Consider the following 25056-nt stretch of genomic DNA (forward strand, 5'->3'; position numbering starts at 1 on the left):
TCTACATAGTTTGATGTAAGAATGGAATGTTTACTTTTGTGTCATTTAGTGTAGGAGGGTCTCACTCCTAATTTAGCTAAAAAATAAGCTTTCAAAACGAGCAATGAGCATTGCAGGGGGCCGATGAGACATCTAGGGAAAGCCGATGCACCTCAAATTCTTGAGAAATTGACCGGACAGCCTCAGAGAAGTTGGAGCCATGTTCGGGTGACGTCAATGTCCCCAGGGTGCCACCATTTACAATCATGGCGTCACCATCATGCTTCATGGAGAAGGTAGATCCTAAATGTCTTCGTTTTGAGCGGACGAATGGATGTCCATGAGAATTACTCAAAATTTGGACTATTATATCTCTTCCAGTATGACCTAAATTGGTCAAAACAAAAGCCTATATGAGTCGGTGTCCCAAATATCATGTTTGGCGACAACATGAGATTCGAGACTCGAATCGTAGTGGCATACAGTCCACTAGATTAACTCATAAACTTCTCTAAGATGCATTTCAGTCTGCATACATGAGAAGGTATACACAAAAGAACTCTTGTTCATTCTCACAATGTGTTTTCAATTGAAAACCATTAAAACCATTAGCAGGAATGTTTTTAAAGCTCAATATGATTCGGTTTCCTCTCAATGCATAGATGGCATTTGTGACATTGATTATGGTGTCATGAGGCATCAAGATTTAAGCTAAACCACGTCGCTGAATAACCGGTATGATTCAATCATTGTAGTCACAAAAGATTTACAAGGCACAAAATCCAGAGATAATTGCTGGTTCCTTAGAATGTTGTGGGAAGTTCCACTATCTGTGAGACACTCATTGTCTCTATGAGACATATCTACAAAAAGGGTAGATAGGCGAGTAAATAGTTCCACTTGAACCATTTAGAAGGATTGAAAGAAGCTACAAAAAGCTGTAATCTTGAGAGTGCATAAAAATTTCCGCGCAAAATGACCTTTACGCACTAAAACAGCCATAACTTCTTCGTTAAAATAGATATGGATGAACCGTAAAAGTTCTAAAAACTAGACTCGTAGAGATTTCCAATGATATAAAGCTCACCGTCTGGTTCTTCCGGAGCTATTTACAAAGCTCAGACGAAGTTAACAGTCCAGAAGGGACAGATTGCTGTTTTTCGTAAAATTGGCATGTGCGAAGCTATGAAGCTTGCAGATGGTATGTAGGCTTTTGCCTTAGCCAAAAGTGACGTGTGTATGATCAAAACCAAGTCCTTTCGGTCGTTCCAAGGTCGTAAACTCCATGACTAGTTAGCAAAAGCTCCCTGACATAAATATAAACTAACTCATAGGACCTAGAGGATTCGATCATGATGATGATTATCCGGTTTTGATAAGTCTTCAACGTCTTTTGCAAGACGGAAATTGGTTTAATAGTGTAGGGGGATCCAAAATCAAAAGCTTTCGGTAACTCTAAGTCAGTATGACCAGACATGTCCGTGGAGGGTCAGTAGTGCGAGACACACTTGAAACCACTATCTCCTTAATTTCGGACAATTCTATGACATCACACTGAGCTTGGATGAGCCAAGTTGAACAACTGATGATGGAAAATCTGTTATAAAGTAGAAGACTTAACCGAAAACACGAGGGCGATCCTCCTTGAGGATGCGGTGTCGTGCGTCACTTTCAAAGAAAGGGACCAAAAGTGGCATAATATGCCATGTTTCTAAGGACGATGTATGTGTACATCTTGATTGTAAATCAATACGAACCATAAGATGAGAATAGTTTCATAACTTTGAAAATTCTCAAGGCATTCATTATTGCTAATGTGTGTACATCGAGGTCTCGAATAAATGAAGGACGTCGATATGATGCCTTATTACATATAGCTTGGAATGAAAATCAATGTCTAGCCGATGACGTCAAAGTCAGGGGTAACTAGAGTTGGATCTGAATCTTTGAAATCTACGATCATGAGGATGACGTTATTGTTCTCATATTGATTTTTCATACCTTTTTGTATGCATTCACAATTTGAAAGAGAGCTCGACAACTCTTGAACCAGTGATCCGGAGATCCACAACGGTGCATTGTCATGAGCTGGCATGAGTAGTTTTGACAAATTGGTGTCTAGATAAGGAGTGTCGCCATTAGGGCCGCGACACCTCCCCCTCTTTTCTAGACATCAGCACAACGTTTTCTGCCGTTGCCGTGACCCATATTGTTTTCCCCACATTAGGGGACAATCCCAAATAAGTTTATAACATTAGCGTATATACAATTCCCGTTTGCAATTGTATGATCAAAATCAGGTCTCATTGGTAATTCCAAACCAACTTGGAGGGCATAGAGAACTTGATGATGATTGAATCCGCTAAAGATTATGGATCATGATGCCACAAAAGATCATCAACAATATGTAGTTAATTAAGGTGGTAAGCAATCTACTTGACTTAACTTAATAACTCAGCTTGTTGAGTTAGGTGGACGTTTCAAGGAAATGCTCCATGAGTGCATTCCACAGTACATTATGGTCATTACTTTTTGCACAGATTGCCATTGAAAGCTTTTGTCGATGCGGCGCGTCAAAGACTTTAAGCGCATGAGATGTGAGATCTCGGCAGCTAGGCTTGTTAGCCTCGGGGTCAAAACATGTGGTTTAATCTTTTCCAATGAAAGGTTCCACATATACCAAGCGAAGATTCGCCTTAGGTATTAAGTACGTCAAAACTCAAATGAGCAGAATGTTACGTTGCTCTTGCATACAAAGCCAAGCTGTTATGAGACTCGATAGATGTCACAAACGATGCTTTTAATGGTTTGTCCTTCGGATTGATCACACACAATCCGGAAAAGCCGCGAATTGATCAAACACAATTCAGAAAAAGGCCTCGGATTTATCAAATACAATCCGGAGAAAGGTTGGGGTTGATCACACACAACCCGAACAAGGAAACAAGAGTGATCAAACACACTCTTGACCCGTGAATAAAATTCTGGGATATTTACCTGGACACACAAAATCCCAAGCATAGAATGGAGATGGAGAAGGGAGGAACGGATTTTATCCTCCCTGAGTTATTGAACTTGGAAAAGTTTAGGGTTTCAAAACACACATTTCGAAACTTTAAACACTTGAAGAAGTCGAAAATTGTAGTTGGAGGAAACCAAAAATCGTCGGCAGGCGGCGGCCAAGGGATTGGCAGCCAGTGATGTCGGACGGCGGCCGAAAAATCAGGCGACGGTGGTAGTTGGACAAAGAGATCTAGTAAGAGAATAGAGAATCAATTTTATGTAGGGAATTACAAAGTACCAATATGATAATGAGATAAGGAATACATAGTCCTATTTCAACTACATATCATGATGGCATAAGGCCAAGACACACATATGAAATATCCTAGAACAGAAAATCTTTATTTAGACATTTAGTACAATAATACAAAAGGGGTGGTGCTATTTGTGGTGGACTAGGAACAGACCCTTCAGCGACGTACTTGGAACTACGGTTTTGAAAAAAAAAAAATTGTTCTCTCTTGTTTGGCTACGCCGCAACACAGGTGCTGGCCTTTGGCTGTTTCGGTGTCTGATTCTACGTGGCCGTTTGGGATATCATGTGGTATCCAGTGGTCTTATTGTGTGGGTTAGTGGTGGCGGAAGGAGGGAGTTAAGCTGTTTCGTAGGGCGAATTGGGATCTGCTGGCATGATTGGGTGCATGATGAATTGTTTCCACATGGAGTTTGTGTCGTTGGGAGAAGCGGCGGTGTGGGGCTAGAGGTGCTTTAGAGCGACGGAGAACGTGATGGTGCAGGTCTGGTCTGATTGATCTGATCTGGGTTAGGCCTCACAGTTGGGTTTGGTTCAAATCTCATAGGAGGGGGCACGCTGCGGTGTTGTTCTACCGTGATGGGGGAGTTTTTGTCGGCGACCGACGTCGGAGGCAAGGCGAGGCTTCGTGATGCGTTCAGGTGTCGACATGTTTCTGGGACGTGCTTTTGGACATCTTGGCTCTTGACATCAATGGGTTGTTGGGTGGGTTTGGGCCTTTTTGGGCTCATGACTGGTTTTTTGCTTTGTTTATTTAGTTGTTTTGGTTAGGTTTAGGTTGTGTGAGTCGTCCCTCCTCTTTGAACGAGGATTTAGAATTTGGTTGGTTGGTGTCAGGGTCGTGTCATTGGTGTGTCATGGTTATAGTGTCGTTTCTAGAAACTATTTAAATGTCGATTTGTTCTTGTTGTCAATGTAATGGGGGGGTTTGTTTTTCTTGAAGTTGACTATGAGGATGTATCGAAGCTTCTGGATTAGATTAGGTTACGGTTGAACCCATTTCGATTCTTGTCCACTATAATTGCTGTTTGGGTAGGGAGGAGTGTGGAAACTTTATGTCCACCACATAAATCCCATGGTTGTAGGGTTGCATTATTTAATATAGTTATTTTTCTAAAAAAAAAAGTGATGTTATTTGGTCTAGCGGCATAGTCTCTTTTTAATAAATGGGAAGTTGTGAGTTTGACTTACGAAGTTGTAATATTTGATAAAAAAAAGAAAAAAGGGTGGTGCTGTTGTAATGGAAAATTTTGCTTGCAATTTTACAGAAACACAAAATAAAAGTTTTTGAATCAAAGATAACGATCATATATAAGGTTCTTAGCTAGACGGTGAAGTGTTAGACATCACAAATGTTAGATGTTCAATTAATTATATCATGAGTAAAGAAGGATTCAAAATGATCGTATCTTCAATAAACGAACTAGAAAGAGATTTTTATTTTTTTTTAGATCAAATACACAACTAATGCGTTACAATATTATGAGTCGAACTCACGACATCTCACTTGCTAGAAGAGACTTATGCCACTTGACCATACGATACTGACCAAACAAACTAGAAATAGATTTTAGGATTTTTTTTTGTAGCACCGTCAGTTGAAACTGTCGATAGAAACACAAGTCATGAAGATTACTTTTGCTTTCAAAAACTCTCCATACACGTTTTTTTTTATTTCTTTCCATGTTTCTGGTGTGAAACATTTTGCCATAACTAAGACATACGCCTAACAAGAACATGCACCCTTTCTCAAACTGCTTGGCTGCTTCTAAGTCATTTTTGCAGTGCATCATCATCATCATCATCATCATCATCATCATCATCATCATCATCATCATCATCATCATCATCATCCTTCCATTCAGTTATGATTTATGATTCAATGGAATTGAATTGTTCATATAATTTATGAAATGTGCCATCAAAGTATCAAATAATTCAATATTATTCTAAGGAATTTTTATGGTAATTCTCTTGTAGGTGGTGCTCGGTGTCTTCATTGTTCAAATGTTCGTGTGTCTGAGTATTTTACCTCTAAAAACGGTCTTTTAGCTGTCAAGAGATTCCACCACAAGAATTTGCTAGTCGAAAAAGGGACTCATTGCTGGTGATCAACTGTATACAGAATCCAGTTAATGCCCATTGGAGAATCAAGCCACTTTTTCAATCGTGAGGGCAACTCCAATCGTGGGTTTATAAGTGAGTCTTAGTCTCATATTTGAGACTTCTCATCTCCAATGAGCTAAAATGGGTGGTGTTGGTCTTGGAATTTCAAGACCAAGCCCTATTCTCAGTCTCAAATTTAAGACAAATCCAAGACCAAGACTCGGGCCCCACATAAAATGGGCTGGGTCCGTGATGCTTTGATGGAGACAATGGAGACGCGCTTTGGTGAGAGAAAGGACACAACGCGCTGCAAGTGGGTTTTGGTTGCCCAAATGTGGGCCCTTTGACTGAGCAGCACATGTACTGCATCAATTTGTGTTTATTTACCCGTCAAAGACCACCAATGAATAGAAAATGACGGCCCATATTTGCTTTGAAATCAAATTAGACGGTCCATGTTGATTGCCTAATTATTTACTCCAACGGTAAGAAACCAATCTGACCGCCCAGATTCTTTTAGTTAAAATATCCAATGACTAGAATAATTCCACCCTTATTAAACCTGTTTTGACCTATAAAAAAATTTTAAAAATTCAGAAATATCATAATATTTATTTTTCATTTATTGATAAGAATAATTTAAAATTTTGCGATAAAAATAGTGAAGTTTTATTTATTTAATAAGTTTAACTTATTATTTAATATAGTATTCATAAATATACTACCTAAAACTTATTTTAATCAACTAAGTGAATATAGGACCTCATATAGGACTCCTTATTGGAGATAAAAAAATGAGTCATATATGAATAGTGCAATAAGAGGTCTTATAATAGATATAGGACTCCAAATCCAAAACTATGGTTGGACTTGCCCTAATATCTTGTCTTTCATGAAACAAACTTCATGGCGGATGCTTTTGCGAATACGAGCCATGCTCTTCGGTGCTAGAAGATCTAGATTGGCAGCTTCCCTCCTTAAGCTTTCAGTGCCTTTTAGTTAGATTCTTCTCAATTTAGATGACGTCGAGGTTTTTCGTTGTAATTTTCTTTTTAAAAAAAAATAAAAAAAGTTCACCCCATGTTGCTACCTTCAACAATAATAAAGACACATGAAAACACTCCAATTGAGTAGTTATATATCTGAAGTGGATTTGAATATCTTCTCTAGCATGTCAAATTGCTTCTCTCTCATCTTTCCATCTTTCTCTTCTCTGAATTCTCTCTCTCTCTTGTTTTCTTTTTATTATTTTAAAAACCAATAAAATAATATCAATGATCAATTCTCAAATAATTTTAGTTACATATTTATGATGTAAAATAATATTTCCCAAAAAAAAAAAGTATTTCAAATTCTGAATCGTTTTTAGTAATTTTATTCAAGAAATTTCTCCCAAAAAAGAAAAAATAAAAAAAGGATACGAGGACTCAGAGGAGTGAGTTCCCTCAATTCCCCTAAACATTCGTTCATGTGTGTCGAGTATTATATATTACATATGACACAGTATGCCTCTGTCTGATAACGCAGGATGGGTCAGCATCAGGTAGTTCATTCACTCATCACTGCCCATTTCTCGTGAAAGAAGCATACGTGTGACAAAAGAATTTCCTTCTCCGTTCTCTACTCGCCTACTCCTTTCGGTTAAGACCCGCAAAAATCCGTCTTTCTAAGACAGAGAGAAACACCTGGTCCGTGAAACCAACCCAACCATTGTACTACATACTACTCTCTAGTCTCTACTCTTGCCTCTCTCTCGTCTCTTTTCTGTTCATTCACACAAGCCTTGCCTGCTCTGAAAGTCTGAAGTCTATTTCCTGTTTCTTCTTTTGGCCTTTTCTTCTTATTTTCTTAGTTTCTATGATAATTGATGTGGGCATTTTCCATGTACAACACAACCCATGTTCCATAATGCAATCCTGCTTCTAGCTATTTTGTTTGCTTCTTCTTGTTTTGGTTCTTTTCATCTGGGTCTTTAACTCTCACTGCCAATCCTCAAGCTCTGGCTGGTCTACTTTGTTTTTTCTTGTTCCCCTCATAGAAATTAAAGGGACTGGATTGCTGTGATGCAATGCTTTCTTAATAGGACTCTGAACTGAAAGAGTTTGGAGAACTGAGAACTGATTTGTTGTGTTAGGTTCTTTTATGGCATTTTGATGGTGGGTGGCTTTCATGACTCTATGGGTTTGATTGTCTGATCAATAAATGGAAACTGACATTGGGTTTTGTTGTTAGGTACTATAACAAGTGAGACCTTGTCTTGGGTTCAAGGGTTTTATGCCTTTTTCTCAGTTTGGGAGTTTGGAGAAGAAAATTGAGTTCTTCCATACACACCTGAAAAAAGAAGACATCCAGCAATGACATTTTTGTGGTTGTTGTTGCTTTTTCTAGCTGGGTTCTTGTCCAAGTCACAGTGTCAGCTTGTGGGTGGTGAGCTTCATGATCAGATTACATTGTTAGCCATTAGTGAAGAGCTTGGAGGACTGCCTGGGTGGGGTGGTGTGAACAACTCAGACTACTGTTCTTGGCCTGGCATTAGCTGCGGTTTGAACCATTCAATGGTGGAAAGACTTGACCTTTCTCATCATGAGCTTCGAGGTAATGTGACTATCATTTCTGGGCTCAAAGCTTTGAAGAGACTTGACCTCTCTTTTAATGGTTTCCATGGATCCATTCCTTCTGCTTTTGGAGATTTATCTCAGCTTGAGTTTCTTGATTTGTCTTTGAATAAGTTTGAAGGTTCAATTCCACTAGAGTTGGGTAACCTCAGAAACCTTAGATCTTTAAACCTGTCCAATAACTTGCTTGTAGGACAAATACCAAATGAAATTCAGGGCCTACATAAGTTAGAGGATTTTCAAATATCTAGTACCAAGCTGAATGGTTCTATCCCACTTTGGGTGGGGAATTTGACCAATCTGAGAGTTTTTACTGCCTATGAGAATCAATTGGGGGGTGAAATTCCAGATAATCTAGGCTCAGCTTCTGACCTTGAATCTTTGAATCTACATTCCAACTGGCTAGAAGGCCCAATCCCTAAGAGCATTTTTGCTTCAGGGAAGCTGGAGTTTTTAGTTCTTACCCAAAACAGATTAAGTGGAGAAATTCCTCCAGAAATAGGAAGCTGCAGCAGCCTTTCTAGTATTCGAATCGGGAACAATGATCTTATAGGTAGCATTCCTCACACAATCGGGAATATTAGTGGCCTAACGTACTTTGAAGCAGACAACAACAATCTTTCTGGTGACATTGTTCCAGAATTTTCCAAGTGCTCAAATCTTACCCTTCTGAATTTAGCCTCAAATGGATTTACTGGAAGGATTCCTCCGGAGCTTGGACAGCTTATGAATCTGCAGGAGTTGATTCTCTCCAGTAACAGTCTGTTTGGAGATATTCCCAAATCAATTCTCGGGTGCAAGAATCTTAACAAGCTGGATCTCAGCAACAACAGAATCAATGGTACATTACCGAATGATATCTGTAACATGTCCAGGTTGCAATACTTGCTATTGAGCCAGAATTCGATAAGGGGGGAGATACCTCATGAGATTGGGAACTGTGTTAAACTGCTTGAGCTGCAAATGGGAAGAAACTATTTGACTGGCAATGTCCCTCCTGAAATTGGTCATATCAAAAACTTGCAGATAGCCTTAAATTTGAGCTTCAACCATCTCCATGGGCCTCTTCCCCCTGAATTAGGGAAACTTGACAAGCTTGTTTCTCTTGATGTCTCCAATAATCAGCTTTCGGATATTATTCCATCTGCGTTTAAGGGAATGCTGAGCTTGATAGAGGTTAATTTCTCAAACAATTTGTTCACTGGGCCAGTACCGACATTCATACCATTCCAGAAAAGTCCAAATTCAAGTTTTCTGGGAAATAAAGGGCTATGTGGTGAACCACTGAGCTCCTCATGTGGAAGTTCTTACAGTGCTGACCATGACAATTACCATCACAGGGTTTCTTACAGGATCATACTCGCAGTTATTGGTTCTAGTTTGACAATTTTTGTCTCAGTAACTGTAGTTGTTCTGCTGTTTATGATGCGAGAAAGACAGGAGAAGGAAGAGAAAGCTGCTGAGACTGAAGATGAAGGAGCCAACAACCTGCCGGTGATAGTGGCAGGGAATGTTTTCATTGAGAATCTCAGACAAGCAATTGATCTCGATTGTGCTGTTAAAGCAACTATGAAGGATTCAAACAAGGTCAGTACTGGGACTTTTAGCACTGTTTACAAGGCTGTAATGCCATCTGGGTTGATTGTATCAGTGAAGCGACTAAAATCCATGGATAGGACAATAGTTCATCACCAAAACAAGATGATTAGAGAGCTTGAAAGGCTGAGTAAACTCTGCCATGATAACCTTGTGCGCCCTATTGGATTTGTTATTTATGAAGATGTTGCTCTTTTGCTGCATCATTACTTGCCCTACGGGACATTGTGTCAGCTTCTTCATGAATCTTCCAAGAAACCTGAATATGAACCCGACTGGCCAACAAGACTTTCTATTGCCATTGGAGTAGCAGAAGGGTTGGCTTTTCTTCATAGTGTGGCAATTATCCACCTTGATATTTCTTCTGGCAATGTTCTTTTGGATGCTAACTCCAAGCCTCTAGTTGGAGAGATCGAGATCTCAAAGCTGTTGGATCCATCTAGAGGCACAGCCAGTATTAGTGCAGTTGCTGGCTCCTTTGGTTATATTCCTCCAGGTACATTAATAATATTTGTTCATTCTTGTTAGTAGCTTACTAGCTTTACTAGAATGTAGTCTTTTTGTAACTAATTTTTCCGTTGTGCCTGTCTGCTATCAGAATATGCATATACAATGCAAGTTACAGCTCCTGGAAATGTATATAGCTATGGCGTTATTTTGCTGGAGATCCTTACTACAAAATTGCCAGTAGATGAGGCCTTTGATGAAGGAGTAGATTTGGTGAAGTGGGTGCATAATGCTCCCATGAGAGGGGAAACCCCAGAGCAGATTCTCGACGCAAGGCTCAGCACGGTTTCCTTTGGTTGGAGGAAAGAAATGCTTGCAGCACTGAAGATTGCATTACTCTGTACTGACAGCATCCCAGCCAAACGGCCAAAAATGAAGAAGATTGTGGAAATGCTTCAAGAGATAAAATAAACCTGATATATAGGTAATCATTAACTCACCAGATTAAGGTTCTTTTGTTCATGAAAAGTTCCGGCGGCAGCGGAAATGGTTACCCTCAATTTATTTAGGCTATGTTCTTCAGATTATCCATCCACTATTTCTGCGGAAGAAGCAGAGTTGTAATCAATTTGATTTGAAATACGGGGGTGGTTATGCACTGAGAGTCCTTCCTCCCACAGGAAAGCGTCTGCTGTTACAAATTAGGCGCCCTATTGTATCATTATAGTTCCTGGTTTCAAAATCTCAATGCCAACAATGCCTTGTAGTTGCAGTGTGTTTAAATCAATTAAATCAAACTGAAACTTCATTTTCAAAAAAAAAATAAATAAATAAATAAATAAAAATCAAGCTGAAACTTTTATGAAAAGAAACAACCAGTATAGCCGAAGTTTGAATCAATTAGTTTATCATGTGATTTGAGTCCAAACAGAGAGTAGGACTAATTTTTCTGGTGGTGAACTTTTTACGTGCAAAACTGGAAATGCATGTTCTGTTTAAAGAAGACATTTGTAGTTAGTTGATTTGAATATAATTTGTGTTCATAGGGCACCAAGATTCATGCTTTGGTTGAAGTAAACTCAAAGAAACTGTTGAGATATAAAAATCTCACGTCAGGCATTATATGTGAGTTTATAAGGGTTTGGGCTACTCCACCTATTACCAATTGATTTTGGATGTGAACCCCATACTATTTTATTATAGTATCAGAGCAGGTTATCCACGTCCACGTGTGAATGCGTAACAGCCACACGAACTCCACGTCACCCCAAATGTTGTTCATGTGTTAGATTTAAAAATTCGTCACACGTGCAAGGACGTGTTGAGATATAAATCCCACATCGGGAATATGAGACCTTACATATGGGTTTATAAAGGTTTGAGCTATTCCACACATTACCAATTGGTTTTGGATGTGAACCCCAAACTACTTTATCAGAAACAATGTATGATTTAGATTCTTTTACAGTTTAATTGAACTACTAAAATAGTAAGCAATATCCGGATTCAAAGGGGACTTTTTTCATCCATTTCTCATAGTCTTCATTATGGCAAGTGCCTAAACTTGGTAGGAGAGTAATGCCATAAATAGCAAAGCCAAAGATACAATCATGTATGTCATCTACCACATCATTTAGTGGTAAATTTCCTGGTGACTAATTATGATCTGATGGTGAAACAAATAGAAATAGTAATAAATGGTGATCCAGGATTTGTTTGTCACACATATTAAGAAAGGTTCAAAATTCACAGCAACCAAACCCTACGAAATAAGACTGTCATTAGTCATTACATTATATTACACAGATAGAGTGAGTAAGGATGTTGCAGATTCATTTATCAATGCTTGACTTAACAATGAAATTCTGTCGACTGATGGGATTCATGACCACAGGTGGACCGGCAGTGCGAGGCCATGCCTGGAACTTCTTGTCAGTAGCTTCCCACCATTCTTTGTTTGCAACAGTTGATGGAGTAGTTCCTAAGTTCACCACCCAAGCACATCACATTTTGACTACAATTGCAGCAACTACACATCTATCTATCTATCATCTTATCTATCCTGCAACAACAATGCTCACCAAAGCTCTTTTACAGATTTGTTTGCTCACCAAATCTCTTCACATGATTTATTTTTTCACTGAATAAATGACATGTCATATACTATCTACTGCATATATCAGTCGTATCTTGTTAGAAATAACAATGGCTCAAGATTTAAACAAATGAAACACCGTCCCATGATCATGTGGCCCGAGACCTTCTATCATACATCAATTATAGCACAAGCAACGCTATTCTATGGTTCAATTTGTTTTTATCACATAATCTGCCGGACCCTATAAACCTTGGAGTATGCCATACACCGATATGTAAAAGAATAGATATTCAGAAAAGCATAACTTTGTGCAAAAGTGAAATCTGGAAGCTTCGAAATGCAAAATAATTAGCTTACCTCCAAATATCTTCTTGTCAGCAATGAGATGATCACATGCCCATGCCACTGCAAATGATCCCAACACAGCAGGAAAGATGTATTTCGCACCGCCCATCCTTCAACTGCAATCCATAAACACAACCCACTTAGTTCTGTGGTAGAAAAAAGATCAATGACACTCAATACAATACAACAAATGCATTCAGAATTTCAAACAAAACCCTCTACTTCAGTACTACTAGAGTACTAAGTTCTCTTTCAACTTTAGATTGCAATCCATTCCCATCCACACAAGTCACTGTCACATAATTAAATTGCATTTCACAAACCAAAAATCAAAACATGGATTCGGTAAGGCCCTAATTAAGAACTGCATGCTTCCCCTGAAGAACAAAGGATATAACCCAAGAAAATGGTTTATTTTCATCAGATCAACCCTATATTGTTCAGGATTTACAAATAAGCAAAGCAATACAGACTACTGCTTCAACACAAAACCTTCTTAAACTAAACTGAGTCAACTAACTATAATTCCTCAACTCTGTACTATATTTAATATGTACATGAAAAGCAACCACAAACTTCAAGGTTTACTCAACTTCCATCTTCCCAAATCATACATCTGTTTTAGCACAAAATCACTAGTTTGGGAAGATAAGCAAAGAAGAGCATACATCAACAGAAAGCCCAACTGAAAACAATTAGTACACAAGCGAATAGCTTCCTTTCCCTGAAGTTGTAAGATTGTATTCTGTTTCCCTTTGTAAAATGGTCTGAAATAGTAGCCAGATAGCTTACCAATGGAGCTCTCTCGGCTTCTTGGTTCTTCTTCTCCTTGGCAGATAGATAATGAGTGATAGAGAAGCTTTCCTGGTTTGGAAAAGGTGTCCAAACAAGTAAAACGTGGCGCCTTTCTGTATTTTCCTTCTTTTGTCTTTTGGAAATTCCCCTATTTTCTTATATATTACTTCTCAGATTAACAAACTCAAATGACTCCATTTGAATTCTAAAAAAAAAAAGGAAAAAAGAAAAAAGAAAAAAAAGAGTCCATCTGTGTTTTTGAGTGTATTGTGGTATTCGTCTTAATCGTTTTTTTGTGATTTAATGTAGTTCTTTTATTGATAACTGAATCATTAAAAGAGAACTCAAAATAAAAATAAGTAGTGTTTTTATTAGTCAAATTCATAACTTTTTATTTACAAATAGGAGACTTAATGTTACTAAACCAAATGATTTTGAACTAAATATATTTCTTTTTAGTCTAATAGAAAAGAAAAGGAAAATACTACGATACATTACACATCAAACAAATTAATTATAGAGATAGATCAACTTCATACAAAAACACACTAGTTTGACTTGATCTCTCCTAGCGTTACATTGAGGTACTCGACCTCTGTATTGAAGTAGTGTACTTGATATATCGGTACATTAATGCATTACAGAGGATTATAAAAGAAAAGAAAACTTCGTCTTCGTGTTACTTGACTTTGTTGTTTTAGATCCAGATTGTTGTTTAAGGTTTTCTACTATGATCAGTCATCTGCTCTCTGGTATGTAAGTGGTGGTAACACACCTTTTTTTTTTTTGTTATACCAATAAGTGGGATAGTGGTTTGCATGTTCGTCCAATAAGTGTATGTGGCGGTGGAAGTGGTGGATTTCACTCCCCACATCAAATAATAAGAGTGAAGTCTGGAATGTACTTGCAGCTCCACAGTAACTTGTAAAAGTGGAAAGCTACAAATAAACTAAATTCTAATAAATAAACATTTGTACATCGAAACGTTTCGATCAGTGATAGAGAAGCAAGTTGGCTGCAGAAACTTGACATCATCGGGGAAGAAGCAATCTAATAAGGCCACTTCCCCATGACTATCACGTACTGAGTATCGGAAAAGGAAAATGAAAAGAATGAAAGAATAGGAAATGAAAAGGTTACAATTTTCGCTCATCTTTGATAACAACACTCTTAGCAAAAGCCTATAGAATAATTACCCCCAACAAAAAGAATAAGAGAAAAAGAATGGACATGCTCAGAACCCTGTTGAGCAACCTGGATTACTAATAGTTTCCTCAGCAGCCTGCAGCTTTTAGGAAGTTATCATATGGATTTGAGGCTGGTAGTCTGAAGGAGGAGTGGGGATTCTGCTGGTATTCTGCTGCACATAGCATTGGGACATGGCCTTGGGTTGGCAGTAGTTTGTGTGAAGTAGGAGTGTGGTCAGCAAAAGGATTACCGCTCTGCATTTTATTGTGCACAAACACTCAAAAACCTTGTAGTATACATGAATTGTTCATGGCTAAGAAGTGATTAAAATAAAACAAGTAATTTGAGTTATATAGCCAGAAAGTACCATATGAGAACCCACTTCCATATGAGAATCGGGCGTCACCTCTTGCAGGTCGTCATTATGAATTTTTGAAGAGTTGTTCATCCCATATTCCTGTTTCTTCTGAGAACTCACCAACTTGGACATCTTCTGCTGCTTTCCTAGCAGAAGTGCCTCACAGTGGCCAGCCATTTCCTTGTAAGATACATCAGATTTGCTTGAGACTGAAACCCTTCCAACTTGATTTGCTGTCTCCTGGACCTAAATGCATAAAGCATGATTTCAAAACATTGCCTGTGTTTCTTCTAAGCAATAAAAACTACGATTGCATGTAGTGGCTAACATACCGATTCCATTAGTTGATTAACATTCAAAAGATTTGGAAGATCTACAGACAATTCTACATTGTTCTGGTGGCTATTAAATGAGCCTGGAAAATAATCATCTTCCACTAAAAATAATGGAGCATCCTGCAACAAGAGAGTAAAATTGTAACTCAAATTTCACAAGCATGAATTAACCTAGACAACTTTTTGCTGACCACCTCTAAGTGAGGTGTGGCGGTGAGTTGTTTATACGCTCCTAGCAACAGATAACAAAAAACAAAAACCAAAATCAAACAGAAATCTATGCAGGCTACTTACCTCCTTAAGAGATTCACTATTTTTGAAATCAACCTGATAAAGTTTTTTCGGAGCTTCCATGAACAATTGTGCTCCTAGCGGACAAATATCATCAGGTACGAAATCATTGAGCAGCTCCTCCTTTATGGAAGATAATTCAGGCTGCACACAAAATAGCTTACTCAGTCACTAGTCATTTTAAATATTATAGCATAAGTACCATTCTTATTCACTATGTATGGACCCAACCAAACTTCAATTGTGTTGAGGCTTACTTCTGACAATTTGTCCAAGCTCTCCACAATTTCAGAAGCATAAGATTCCCTACTTTGCTCGTCAGTAATCACTATTCGTGATAGAGTTTTTACTGCCAAATTGTCATCTTCCTGAGATCCATAGATATTTCTGGGATGGTCAGGTCCAGCCTTTTTAGTCCGTAACTTATACTCTTCAACCAACTGTAGGAACGGATCAACCTGAATTTATATAATAGCGTCAAGTCTACTTCAGAAAGTTTACAGCTCACAAGACGTGCCCAAGAAACTATGCACAATGTACCTATGTCAATAAATGTCTTCTGAATCAAATTAGATACCTGTTTATCTGTCAATTTTGCCTTGGCTCTGTCAACCAGAGAGACAAAATTGTATGCTTTTGATAGAAAAAGAATCATCGAGGTTGCCAGGGTAAATAGGGACCTGCGACGCGATGGTGGCAATGGCCCTGAAATGTAACAGTCAAAGTTGGCTTGAACTAACATCCTGATATGCACCTTTCAGAAAGAAAAAAAATATATATATTCCTGGTATGCAATATTGAGCTTCTTCATATTTTCATTGATTATAAATGACAATGAGTGCTGCGAGAACTTCCATAAGAATAAAATATTTATTCGTACTTAAACAGCGCTTACTTATTCTTCTCTTATACCGTTCTTTCCTTTAATAGGATTTATTAATAACTTTTCTCATGTCCTCACCCTAGCTATCTAACTTTATCATCAATGGAACCAAGTAACTATAGTATCTTCTCATTAATGGAAACAAAAGCATAGAAGTGATAGAACAAATGATGCTCACTAACTTGGATGGACTGTTGGGTTTACCTTCAGTAAGAGAGATACTTCTTAAGGAAAAAGCCAGCTGAAAACTTCTGACAAGAACCTCAACACTGGAATTCTGGAAGAAAAAATAATAAAGAATAAAGAAACAGGGAAAATTTTGAAGGTCATCCTGAGTACAAAAGGAAAATGGACACACTTGATTCTACTTCTACCATGTACTTGACAACCAAAATTTCTCATGGTAATAATACTCTCTTGAACAGAGTGGCCTAAGATGTAGGAGTAACCTACTTAGAATTGAAAGAAGTTATGGAAACGAAACAAATTCCTGTTACATCCCATCTTTAGAAACTACGTCATCTATCATTCTAGTATCTCATAATAATAATCTAAAAATAATATCTGTTCTGAGATTCCTATGCATGCGATTTAATGTCTACAACTAATCAACAGTTGCATAAGAATGTGATTAAGGCAATAAAGAATGGATTAAAGAATTTCAGGCAAAGAAACAAAAGCTCTTAATAATTTAAACTAAAATGACCAAGATTCCTGTAAATCTCCAGTAATAGTTCCAATAAAAAAATGTCTTCAGAGACTCCCTGCTTGCAAAGATATTAACTTCATAAGCGTTCTTAACTACTAAGAAGATATTATTATTCATGATATAAGTAAATACTACCATTACCTTGGCCCGAGAGAAGAGTAATACAAGGCTGTACGTATGAGAAATTGCTTCATAGTTTTCAGGCATGTTCCCAGGAGAGATTGATTGTCCAGAAATTGATAATAGCAAGAGAGTTATTTGGTGGCTGCTCAACCTGAGGTAATTACCCTCCTGTGATTTAAGAAATATAAAGGGTAACTAAAACGGAATTGATTTTGTCACATAAGAGTCACCCATATATCTCATCCTGCACATGGATAGGCTCAGAGGCAGACAGATCAAAACAGGTAGCAACATATAGGTACATCCCCACCTTACATCTTGTAAATCTACAAAGATGTGGACTGGGGATTGGACGTTAGGACCCAATGCCTCCAGCATTTATAGCTACTACTCAAAGAGATCAAAACATATAGGTACATCCCCACCCTATATCTTGTAAATCTACAAAGATGTGAGGAGGGGGGATTGGAGGTAAGCGCCGATGCCCTCCAGCATATATAGCTACTATAATGTCAGGCGACCACCGAATACTGGATCCCGAAAACTTAAATTGTTACGGGATGAGTACTCCACTCCATAATCATTATAGACACCAAAGTCCAAAGCACTAGTTTAAAAATGTAGAAATATTTATGCAAATTTTTGTTTATTCTTCAAAAAGAAAAACTTATGCGAGGTGACTGCTTGTACTACTACTCTATCCAAACCTAAAGTTGTGCCTCACCGGAAACAAGGGACTCATCACCCAGTCAGGAAAAAGTTCATCATTAAAGAGGTATGTGAATGGATAAGCAAATGAAGGCTGGGCTAAATATGTAACTCCAATAATAAACTAGATAACATCCAAGGATAGTTGATATTTACACATAGACATACAAAAAATGTAAACAAACAAAAATTAGAGACACTCACAAGATCCTTAATATTGCTCATGGAATTTTCATTGGGCGTTGAAGGTGCAGGCAAGCTTTTCAGACTATATGTCCGACTATAAGATGAAGTCAATCTGCTCAGAAACCCATTATTATTATTTCTTTCTCCCTCAGGAACATTGTTTTCATCTTCCTCACAAATACTTTCCCGTGAGGAAATTTTCTCTCTCCTCAGCTTCTCAAAGAGGGCAGCTGAAGAAGAAAACACAGAGACAGCTCTTGAAAGTGTCCTGTGATGATCAAAGGCCTTTTTCGTCTCCGTGTTAGATGAGAAAAGATTAGGGGAAACCGAAGATGGCACAAGAACAACAGAGAAGACGCAATGAGCTCCAATACGTGTTTCATGGTCGGGATGGACCATAGCTGGGAGTAATTGGTGAAACAATGCCTCTGGGAAAGCCTATAAAAGAAGGCACAATAAATTAATTGCGTATTAGACTAAATATATGTTGAAAAGAGGAATAAGTTTAAGACCATGAATTTTACTTGCCTTGTTGTGATAAGACAAATTTGGTAAGGAAGCTACAATTTGAGCAGTACGATAAACAGCAGAAATTGTAGTTCTGGCTATAACCGTAATAGATGAAATATTCTCCAGCATAACAGCCATGGCATCAAGAATTGGTCCTGGTTCTCCAATCTGTTCAACAATGACAGCTTAGTTCTACGTGTGGGTAAGTCATTTCATTCTTTATAATTTTTACTTCTGGTAATGCGCACATATGGTGAGTTCAATAACAATCGCAACTGAAATATAACTGTTTGGAAACTTGTAAAGACTCATCAAACTATTTGAACTGATAAGAGAACTAGCATTACAAGACGAAACTCTAGCTCAAAATACTAAAGGATAATGGATATGGAGTGGAAAGAATATTCAGTAACTGTAGAAGATTACGACCTTATATGATAGCTGTACAAGGCACTTATCCACCTCTTCTCTAAAGCATTTATTCCATTTGATGACATCTGTCCCCAGATTGGCATCATCCAGAGAGCAGTGGATGCTCTTTCTCAAATGCCTCATGGCATCACTTAAAGCCCCAATTATTGCCACAGAGGGTTCAACCTTGGCATGTAGAGCAAGGGAGGTGGTTATTTCCACTATGTCAAGCTGCATATTGGGTTGTTTCAGGACATTTTTGTGGTCGAGATGCTTCATCAAGATGGATAGCAAAACGTGGGTATTTTGCCCTGCAACATGGACAATTAAAAGGTTGGATGAGTGCATTTGTCAATGGAAGATTTGATCAAAAGCATTTATGGTTTAACAGCTGTATAGGTCTACAAAATACGATTTTAAATTTAAAGACCTGATTATTCGATCCAAAAATAAAAAAATTAGTACCAGAACTATCCATTAAGAATTGTATATCCTTTAACACTGAGATGGCAAGCCCATGTTTGAGAGACCACAAGTTTCCGTTATCAAAGTAACGAAACAAAGATTCCAGGACACGCCTTATTGTTGTAGCCTCTTTGGCTAACTTTGCCATGTTATGCAGGCAAACCCTGGACCAAAAGCTGACGTTCCTGGCGTCTTCCCTATATTAATAAACAAAAAGAAACATAAATACCGATATGCTATCAATTCAAAGAACAATGTAAAGGTAAGCAAAAATCATGTGCCAACAGAGACTTACTCTGATACTTTTAGTTCGCCTTTCGCATCAACAATGGCGCTCCAAGGTCGAATCCTCATTTTGACATCTTGTGGAGAAACACCACCCTCATTTGTTTGAACCTCCTGCACCCACTGATTCTGGGGACCTTCATTCTCCTTGGAATCTCCATAATTTTCCAAGACCACTGCAACAATCTGTTTCATACAAGGAACAGAACACTATCAAGATAATTTAATGTGGAACTCAGATCTGCTACACACAAGTGACTGCAAAGAAAAAGTCAGTAAAGATTACACAAGGTGAGGAACCAACCAAATATCTATACATATTTAAAGCTGTGTATGAAGATAATTACAAACAAAAGGGCAATGTTTAGTCAATCTTCACTAATGAAGAAAGCGAAATTAAAAATATATTAAAAGTATATACAAAACTGCCCAAAGCTATACTGTCCAAGTCTCTATGCTAATATGTTGTGATTGCTGTGCTATGTTGGATTTTTCTGTCTTTGTTTTTCTATTCTCTCTGTTTTTCTTGCTGTAACTGTAATACAGACTACAGTCAGCTACTCTATCAAAACAAAATTTCTGAAGGAGGCAGGTTTGCCCATCTCTCTTTTTCATATTGTATATAATGTTTCTATGCTTCTTCCCCTTTGATGTCAAATTCAAATCAAATGGAGCCTTAGTGCAGTCATAAATCATAACTACAAGCAAAAACTATTGTAGCCGCAAAAGGTTTGTAGAAAGGAAATGTGAAGGTGACAACTAACGTCAAATATATAGTTTGATCCAAACTTCTATATTTAGAAAAATAAAATAGTTGTAAGTGACATCAGGATAGAAACTCCAGAACTACTTACATTATCGAACTCCACTGAAATGTGAGAATTCTGGCCCATAAACCAAACCTACAAAGAAAGTTCAGATATTTCAAACATGCAGTAGATTATGTAAAATTCATCTTAAGATAATGAAAAAGCATAATTCTCAGACATATCATTAGGAAGTTATTTTCTTGGAAAAAGCATATTGCAAGATATGTTTCATCAAGTTGGAATAGATACATAATGAGCACTACACAGAGCATTTTGCACTGTGGATCTCTCACATATTCAATATGTCAGGATGTTATCCTAAGCTATTTAATTGCCAACAGAAACAGTAGAAGAATACCATCGAAGAAAGCGCTTGGAGTGCAGCAGAACGTAGATTATTTGCCCGTTCATCTTCCCCTGGCTCTTGAGCTATCTGACAGAGTTTCGGAATAAATCCTTCTAAGTTGAACATGTAAGTTCCATCCACCTGCAATATTAAGTGAGACAAAATGTGTACCACATGTAAGATATGTTTAAACAGGTTCCAGACATGTAATTTATGTTTAAATAGTAAAAAAATATAACACAAGGACCAACCTGATTATTTACAAAGTCAAAAAGAGTCTGGCATCCTATAATTTGCATTTCATCTTGCCGTGTTTGATCCAGAAGGGTGTGCATAATGCTGAGTAAGCTACTTGCAAAGAGAGGCCTAAGAGAAAGTCACTGAACATAAATCAACAACATAACTTGGTTGTCACACACAAACACCTACAAAATATATAGTGATAGAACATACAAGTCCACCTCAGTGATTACAAATCAGTCTGTCAACCAATATAAGTGATACTATTAAGTTTCAGGATAGGAAACTGCCTCTTTCTGTTTTGTTTTTGGTTCCTAGTTAGGAAAATAGGTACAGTGTCAACCTAGCTCTAGCTAATACAACCCAGAGGTACTTGTCACGGCTTTTCACTCCAATTATAAGCTGAAAATGATTCTAATGTAAACTCTTGGTGCTTGAATCCTAACATCATTACAGTTTTTTAGCTGATCAAAATTCAAAATCCATAAATAATCAAAACTTTGTGGAACGAGCTAGCTATAGAGAAAGTATCATACATTCATAATAGTAAGTAATCATGAATTTGTAAAAAATAAATAGTAAGAAAAGCAAATGGATCACGCGGTAACATTGAAGCTAACGTATCCAGTAGAGATTTAAATTTATCAAATAAAGATATTTCCGCATATATATTATATAGGATAAAACTCAAGAAGGATGAACTCACATTTGCTCCTTGCAAGTTATCAGCAATTTCTTGTAAATACACATGACAATTTTTGTGGATCGAAAATTCTCATTTCTCAATTCTTTGTAACACCTTTGCTCAAGAGAAGTTGTGATCTGGGCACAAATTTGAACCTTTGGTCAGACATAAGAAATTTTACATATATGCAAGATGCAGCTCCTGAATGATCTTTGGACTTTGATTGACCACTGACCTCAGAGGAAACATATACATATTTGTCAAATGGTCTTCAATACTCATACAATGATAATAGCTTTGTATGATAATCAGGAGCTAATTCAATTATATTCAAAGGGAACTTATAGTAAGATATTTTGGTGAAGTGTGAGACTACCAAATAGAAGGTTCTGCCTTAGAAGCATTATATTAAGGTTTTGAAAAATATATTTAATACCTTTGGAATCCGCAGAGGATTTTTAGAAGCATATTCACACAATTTCCCTATCTTCCGATCATTTGGTCCTTCTTCCTGCCAGAGTATGAAAAATAAATATTCGATACTACACACCTTCTAAAAGTTAAGGACAATAAAGAAAAGGGAGAGACGTGGAATTCCCTAGCAAAGAGGAACAGCCTTGATGCTAAAATACATAACCAACCTAGATACATAACAAATATTTTTCATTAAGAACCAAATTTATCACGCTGAGATATAATACTGTATTGAAGATCCAGAAATACAAGAGTTCAATATATAGCTAAATTCTCTACAATGGAACCAAGCCTTCACTGAGAGAATTATTGAAGACAGTAATCACAGTATAGGAGCACTTTGTATTTTTTAAAGGAAGCAAAGCAAATATAATCAATGGTTGCTAACCATCATAAATGCCAACCAAAGAAGAACATACTCGAAAGAAAAGAAAAGAAAAAAAAAACAACATTTAACAACAAGAAAACTAAACCCTATATACCCGAACTATCTTCATTGACAAATTAATCATGATGTCAATAAGGTAACCATGAAAAGTTCAGAACATTGAAAAGAAAAACACCGAGCAGCATTGACACCATCATGCACGAGGTCTACATTTACAACAACATGGCACACAGCACTAAGGATACTCTATTTCTCAAATGCAAGTCCATAAACCATTCAAAATTCGTATAAATTTGTGTGTCAATGAGTACCATAAAAGGGGGTGCGTTTCAATATCTCAATTTAGATTGACATGGATGGATGAATGTGAGAGATTCTGCCTATGATCAGTTATCAGAACCAGCATCAAGTTTGAATATTACATCACACCGTATTGTGTTCAGAAGTTACAAAACATGCATTTTCGTAACAAAATCAATTGTTTCTTAGCCTTGACAGTTAATACAAGAAACATGAATAAAGTCAGGTTTCAAACAGAAATTATACACTAACCACGCCGACAGATACAACAGGAACAAGCAGATTACCAGTCAGTTGAATCAAGTACCAAATAAGTTGTGCGAATAGCGGACAACAGCATTCAGTTAATATAACTATCAAAACTCAACCAATCAAGCCGACTCTCAATTGAACCATATATTTACTACCTGGCAAGAGAATTACACAAGAGAAACATGAACGAAAATTGACTTGGGCAACAAGCAACAAACTGGAAAGGGAAAGCTGACCTGGTTTTTGGGGAAAATATCAGCAATGAGCTTCTTGTACCTCTTGACAGGCTGCCTGGACCGGGCACGCAACCCGGGGCAAAAGAAACACAGACTGCCGCAGGCAGGCAATACTTGGCGAGACACCACCCCCGAAACCGCGCTCATCCTCGATCTTCACCGATTTCAATATTATTGAAAATTGAAAATTGAAAATTTCGCCCTACCTTTCTGTCGCCGTTTCTTTCCCTCCCAAAGACAATGGAGACGAATTGCGCAGAGAAGGAAAAGAAAGGGCGATCAAAATTGAGAATTGAGAGACCCCTCACTCCTCAATTCCAATGACCAGCCTGTGATCCACAAAACAACAATTACATTTACACCTTCAACATCGAAACCATCGCAAAAAATTCCAACAAATATTTCAATCCACGACGAAACAAATCAGATTGAAAATGTTGAGGGTTAATTACCTCTCGGATGAAGGTCTGCTGCGAGGGGCAGGGACAACAGACGAGGCTGGGGGAGGGTTGCGGCTTCGAGGCGCAGGTGCAGCCCAACAAAAGCATGTACCGGAATTCCAGCATATTCCACCGCAGCTTCTTATGTGTCTTCCTCTCCTATTTGGAATTTCTTTTTTTCTTTTTAAAAAAAATTCAAATCTGGAAAATTAATATCCGTCCAGCCTGCAAGTGATGATGGTTTTGAAAGTGTCTACACGTTTTTAACGGTTGAGTATCTGTGGGGACCGGCAGGTGGATCTGCTATTTGCTTTTTGCGGGGCCCGAGGATGATGTGGATGGGAGGACGTGCTCTCCTGACAGTTGGAAATGCCTCGACAAGGACAGAGTTGAGACGAAAAACGGTCCAAAAGAGGCGAGACAGAGTTGGGCATCGCTCGTTTACTCGAGCCGTAACGCTTTGTTTAGTTTAAAACTATTGACAGCACCGGTAACCTAATTTTGAGAAATTTTTAAATATCATAGGAGGACCACGTGACAGTGTGATGTGGTCTTACGAATCATCTGACAGTGTGACGTGGTTCTACGTTCCAATCAAATTTAGATATGTGCATTTTTTACAACTAAAATATAAACAAATATTTTCTATTTTTTGTGAAATGACATTCATAGGTATTTAGCAAGTTCAAACTAGGGTCAAGGGTATTTAAAGTTTAGGGTTAAGGTTTAGGGTATAGGGTTTAGGGTTTAGGGTTTACGGTTTGGGGTTTAGGGTTTAGGGTTTAGGGTTAAAAAAACAACAGAAAACCTAAAATAGTCTTTGACAAAATAGCTAAAATAATTTTTCGTGAAGAAAATCTACATGTCTAATTTGATTGGAAAGTAGGACCACATCAGACTGCCACGTGATCCTCCCGTAGCAGTGAAAAAATTTCTCCCCAACTTTTGTGACACGGTTAAAGTGGTATCCAGACTTTAAAAACTATTAATGTGGTACTTAAACTTTGTTTTTGCTACTAAGGAAAGGCCTAAGGCCAATTTCTGTCATGGTGTCATCTGTTTGCTGACATGGCTAGCATCGAGTCCACCAAAAGAAAGACAAAAACAACATTTTACAGTCTGCACCCAAATCCCCCC

The 25056-nt window shown here is 37.8% G+C and overlaps 3 protein-coding genes across 4 annotated transcripts; 1 reads left to right on the forward strand and 2 right to left on the reverse strand.

Moving 5' to 3' along the window:
- Positions 1 to 7755: 7755 nt before the first annotated feature.
- LOC101297858 (leucine-rich repeat receptor-like tyrosine-protein kinase At2g41820-like) lies at positions 7756 to 10720 on the forward strand. Its single transcript, XM_004304339.1, has 2 exons — positions 7756 to 10108; positions 10211 to 10720. The coding sequence occupies exons 1-2, from the start codon at positions 7756 to 7758 to the stop codon at positions 10528 to 10530; spliced, it is 2673 nt and encodes an 890-aa protein (XP_004304387.1). The 3' UTR covers positions 10531 to 10720.
- A 905-nt stretch (positions 10721 to 11625) lies between these two features.
- LOC101298149 lies at positions 11626 to 13382 on the reverse strand. Of its 2 annotated transcripts, none has more exons than XM_004304340.1 (3): positions 13295 to 13382; positions 12515 to 12618; positions 11626 to 12040 (listed from the first exon to the last, which is right to left on the reverse strand). In XM_004304340.1, exons 2-3 carry the CDS (start codon positions 12609 to 12611, stop codon positions 11892 to 11894), a joined length of 246 nt encoding a protein of 81 aa, XP_004304388.1. In that variant the 5' UTR covers positions 12612 to 12618; positions 13295 to 13382; the 3' UTR covers positions 11626 to 11891. The 2 variants fall into 2 exon arrangements, with proteins under 2 accessions (XP_004304388.1, XP_004304389.1); XM_004304341.1 differs by lacking the exon at positions 13295 to 13382 and adding an exon at positions 13171 to 13209.
- Positions 13383 to 14191: 809 nt separating this feature from the next.
- On the reverse strand, positions 14192 to 23626 carry LOC101298629. Its single transcript, XM_004304342.1, has 19 exons — positions 23480 to 23626; positions 22266 to 22340; positions 21851 to 21966; positions 21156 to 21270; positions 20917 to 21045; positions 20604 to 20651; positions 19760 to 19935; positions 19465 to 19661; positions 19018 to 19310; positions 18607 to 18756; positions 18097 to 18516; positions 17203 to 17352; positions 16557 to 16629; positions 16047 to 16174; positions 15727 to 15927; positions 15473 to 15613; positions 15176 to 15298; positions 14853 to 15089; positions 14192 to 14739 (listed from the first exon to the last, which is right to left on the reverse strand). The coding sequence occupies exons 1-19, from the start codon at positions 23624 to 23626 to the stop codon at positions 14572 to 14574; spliced, it is 3087 nt and encodes a 1028-aa protein (XP_004304390.1). The 3' UTR covers positions 14192 to 14571.
- Positions 23627 to 25056: the final 1430 nt, after the last annotated feature.

This window comes from Fragaria vesca, linkage group LG6, assembly GCF_000184155.1.
Source record: "Fragaria vesca subsp. vesca linkage group LG6, FraVesHawaii_1.0, whole genome shotgun sequence".
NCBI classification, from domain to species: Eukaryota; Viridiplantae; Streptophyta; class Magnoliopsida; order Rosales; family Rosaceae; genus Fragaria; species Fragaria vesca.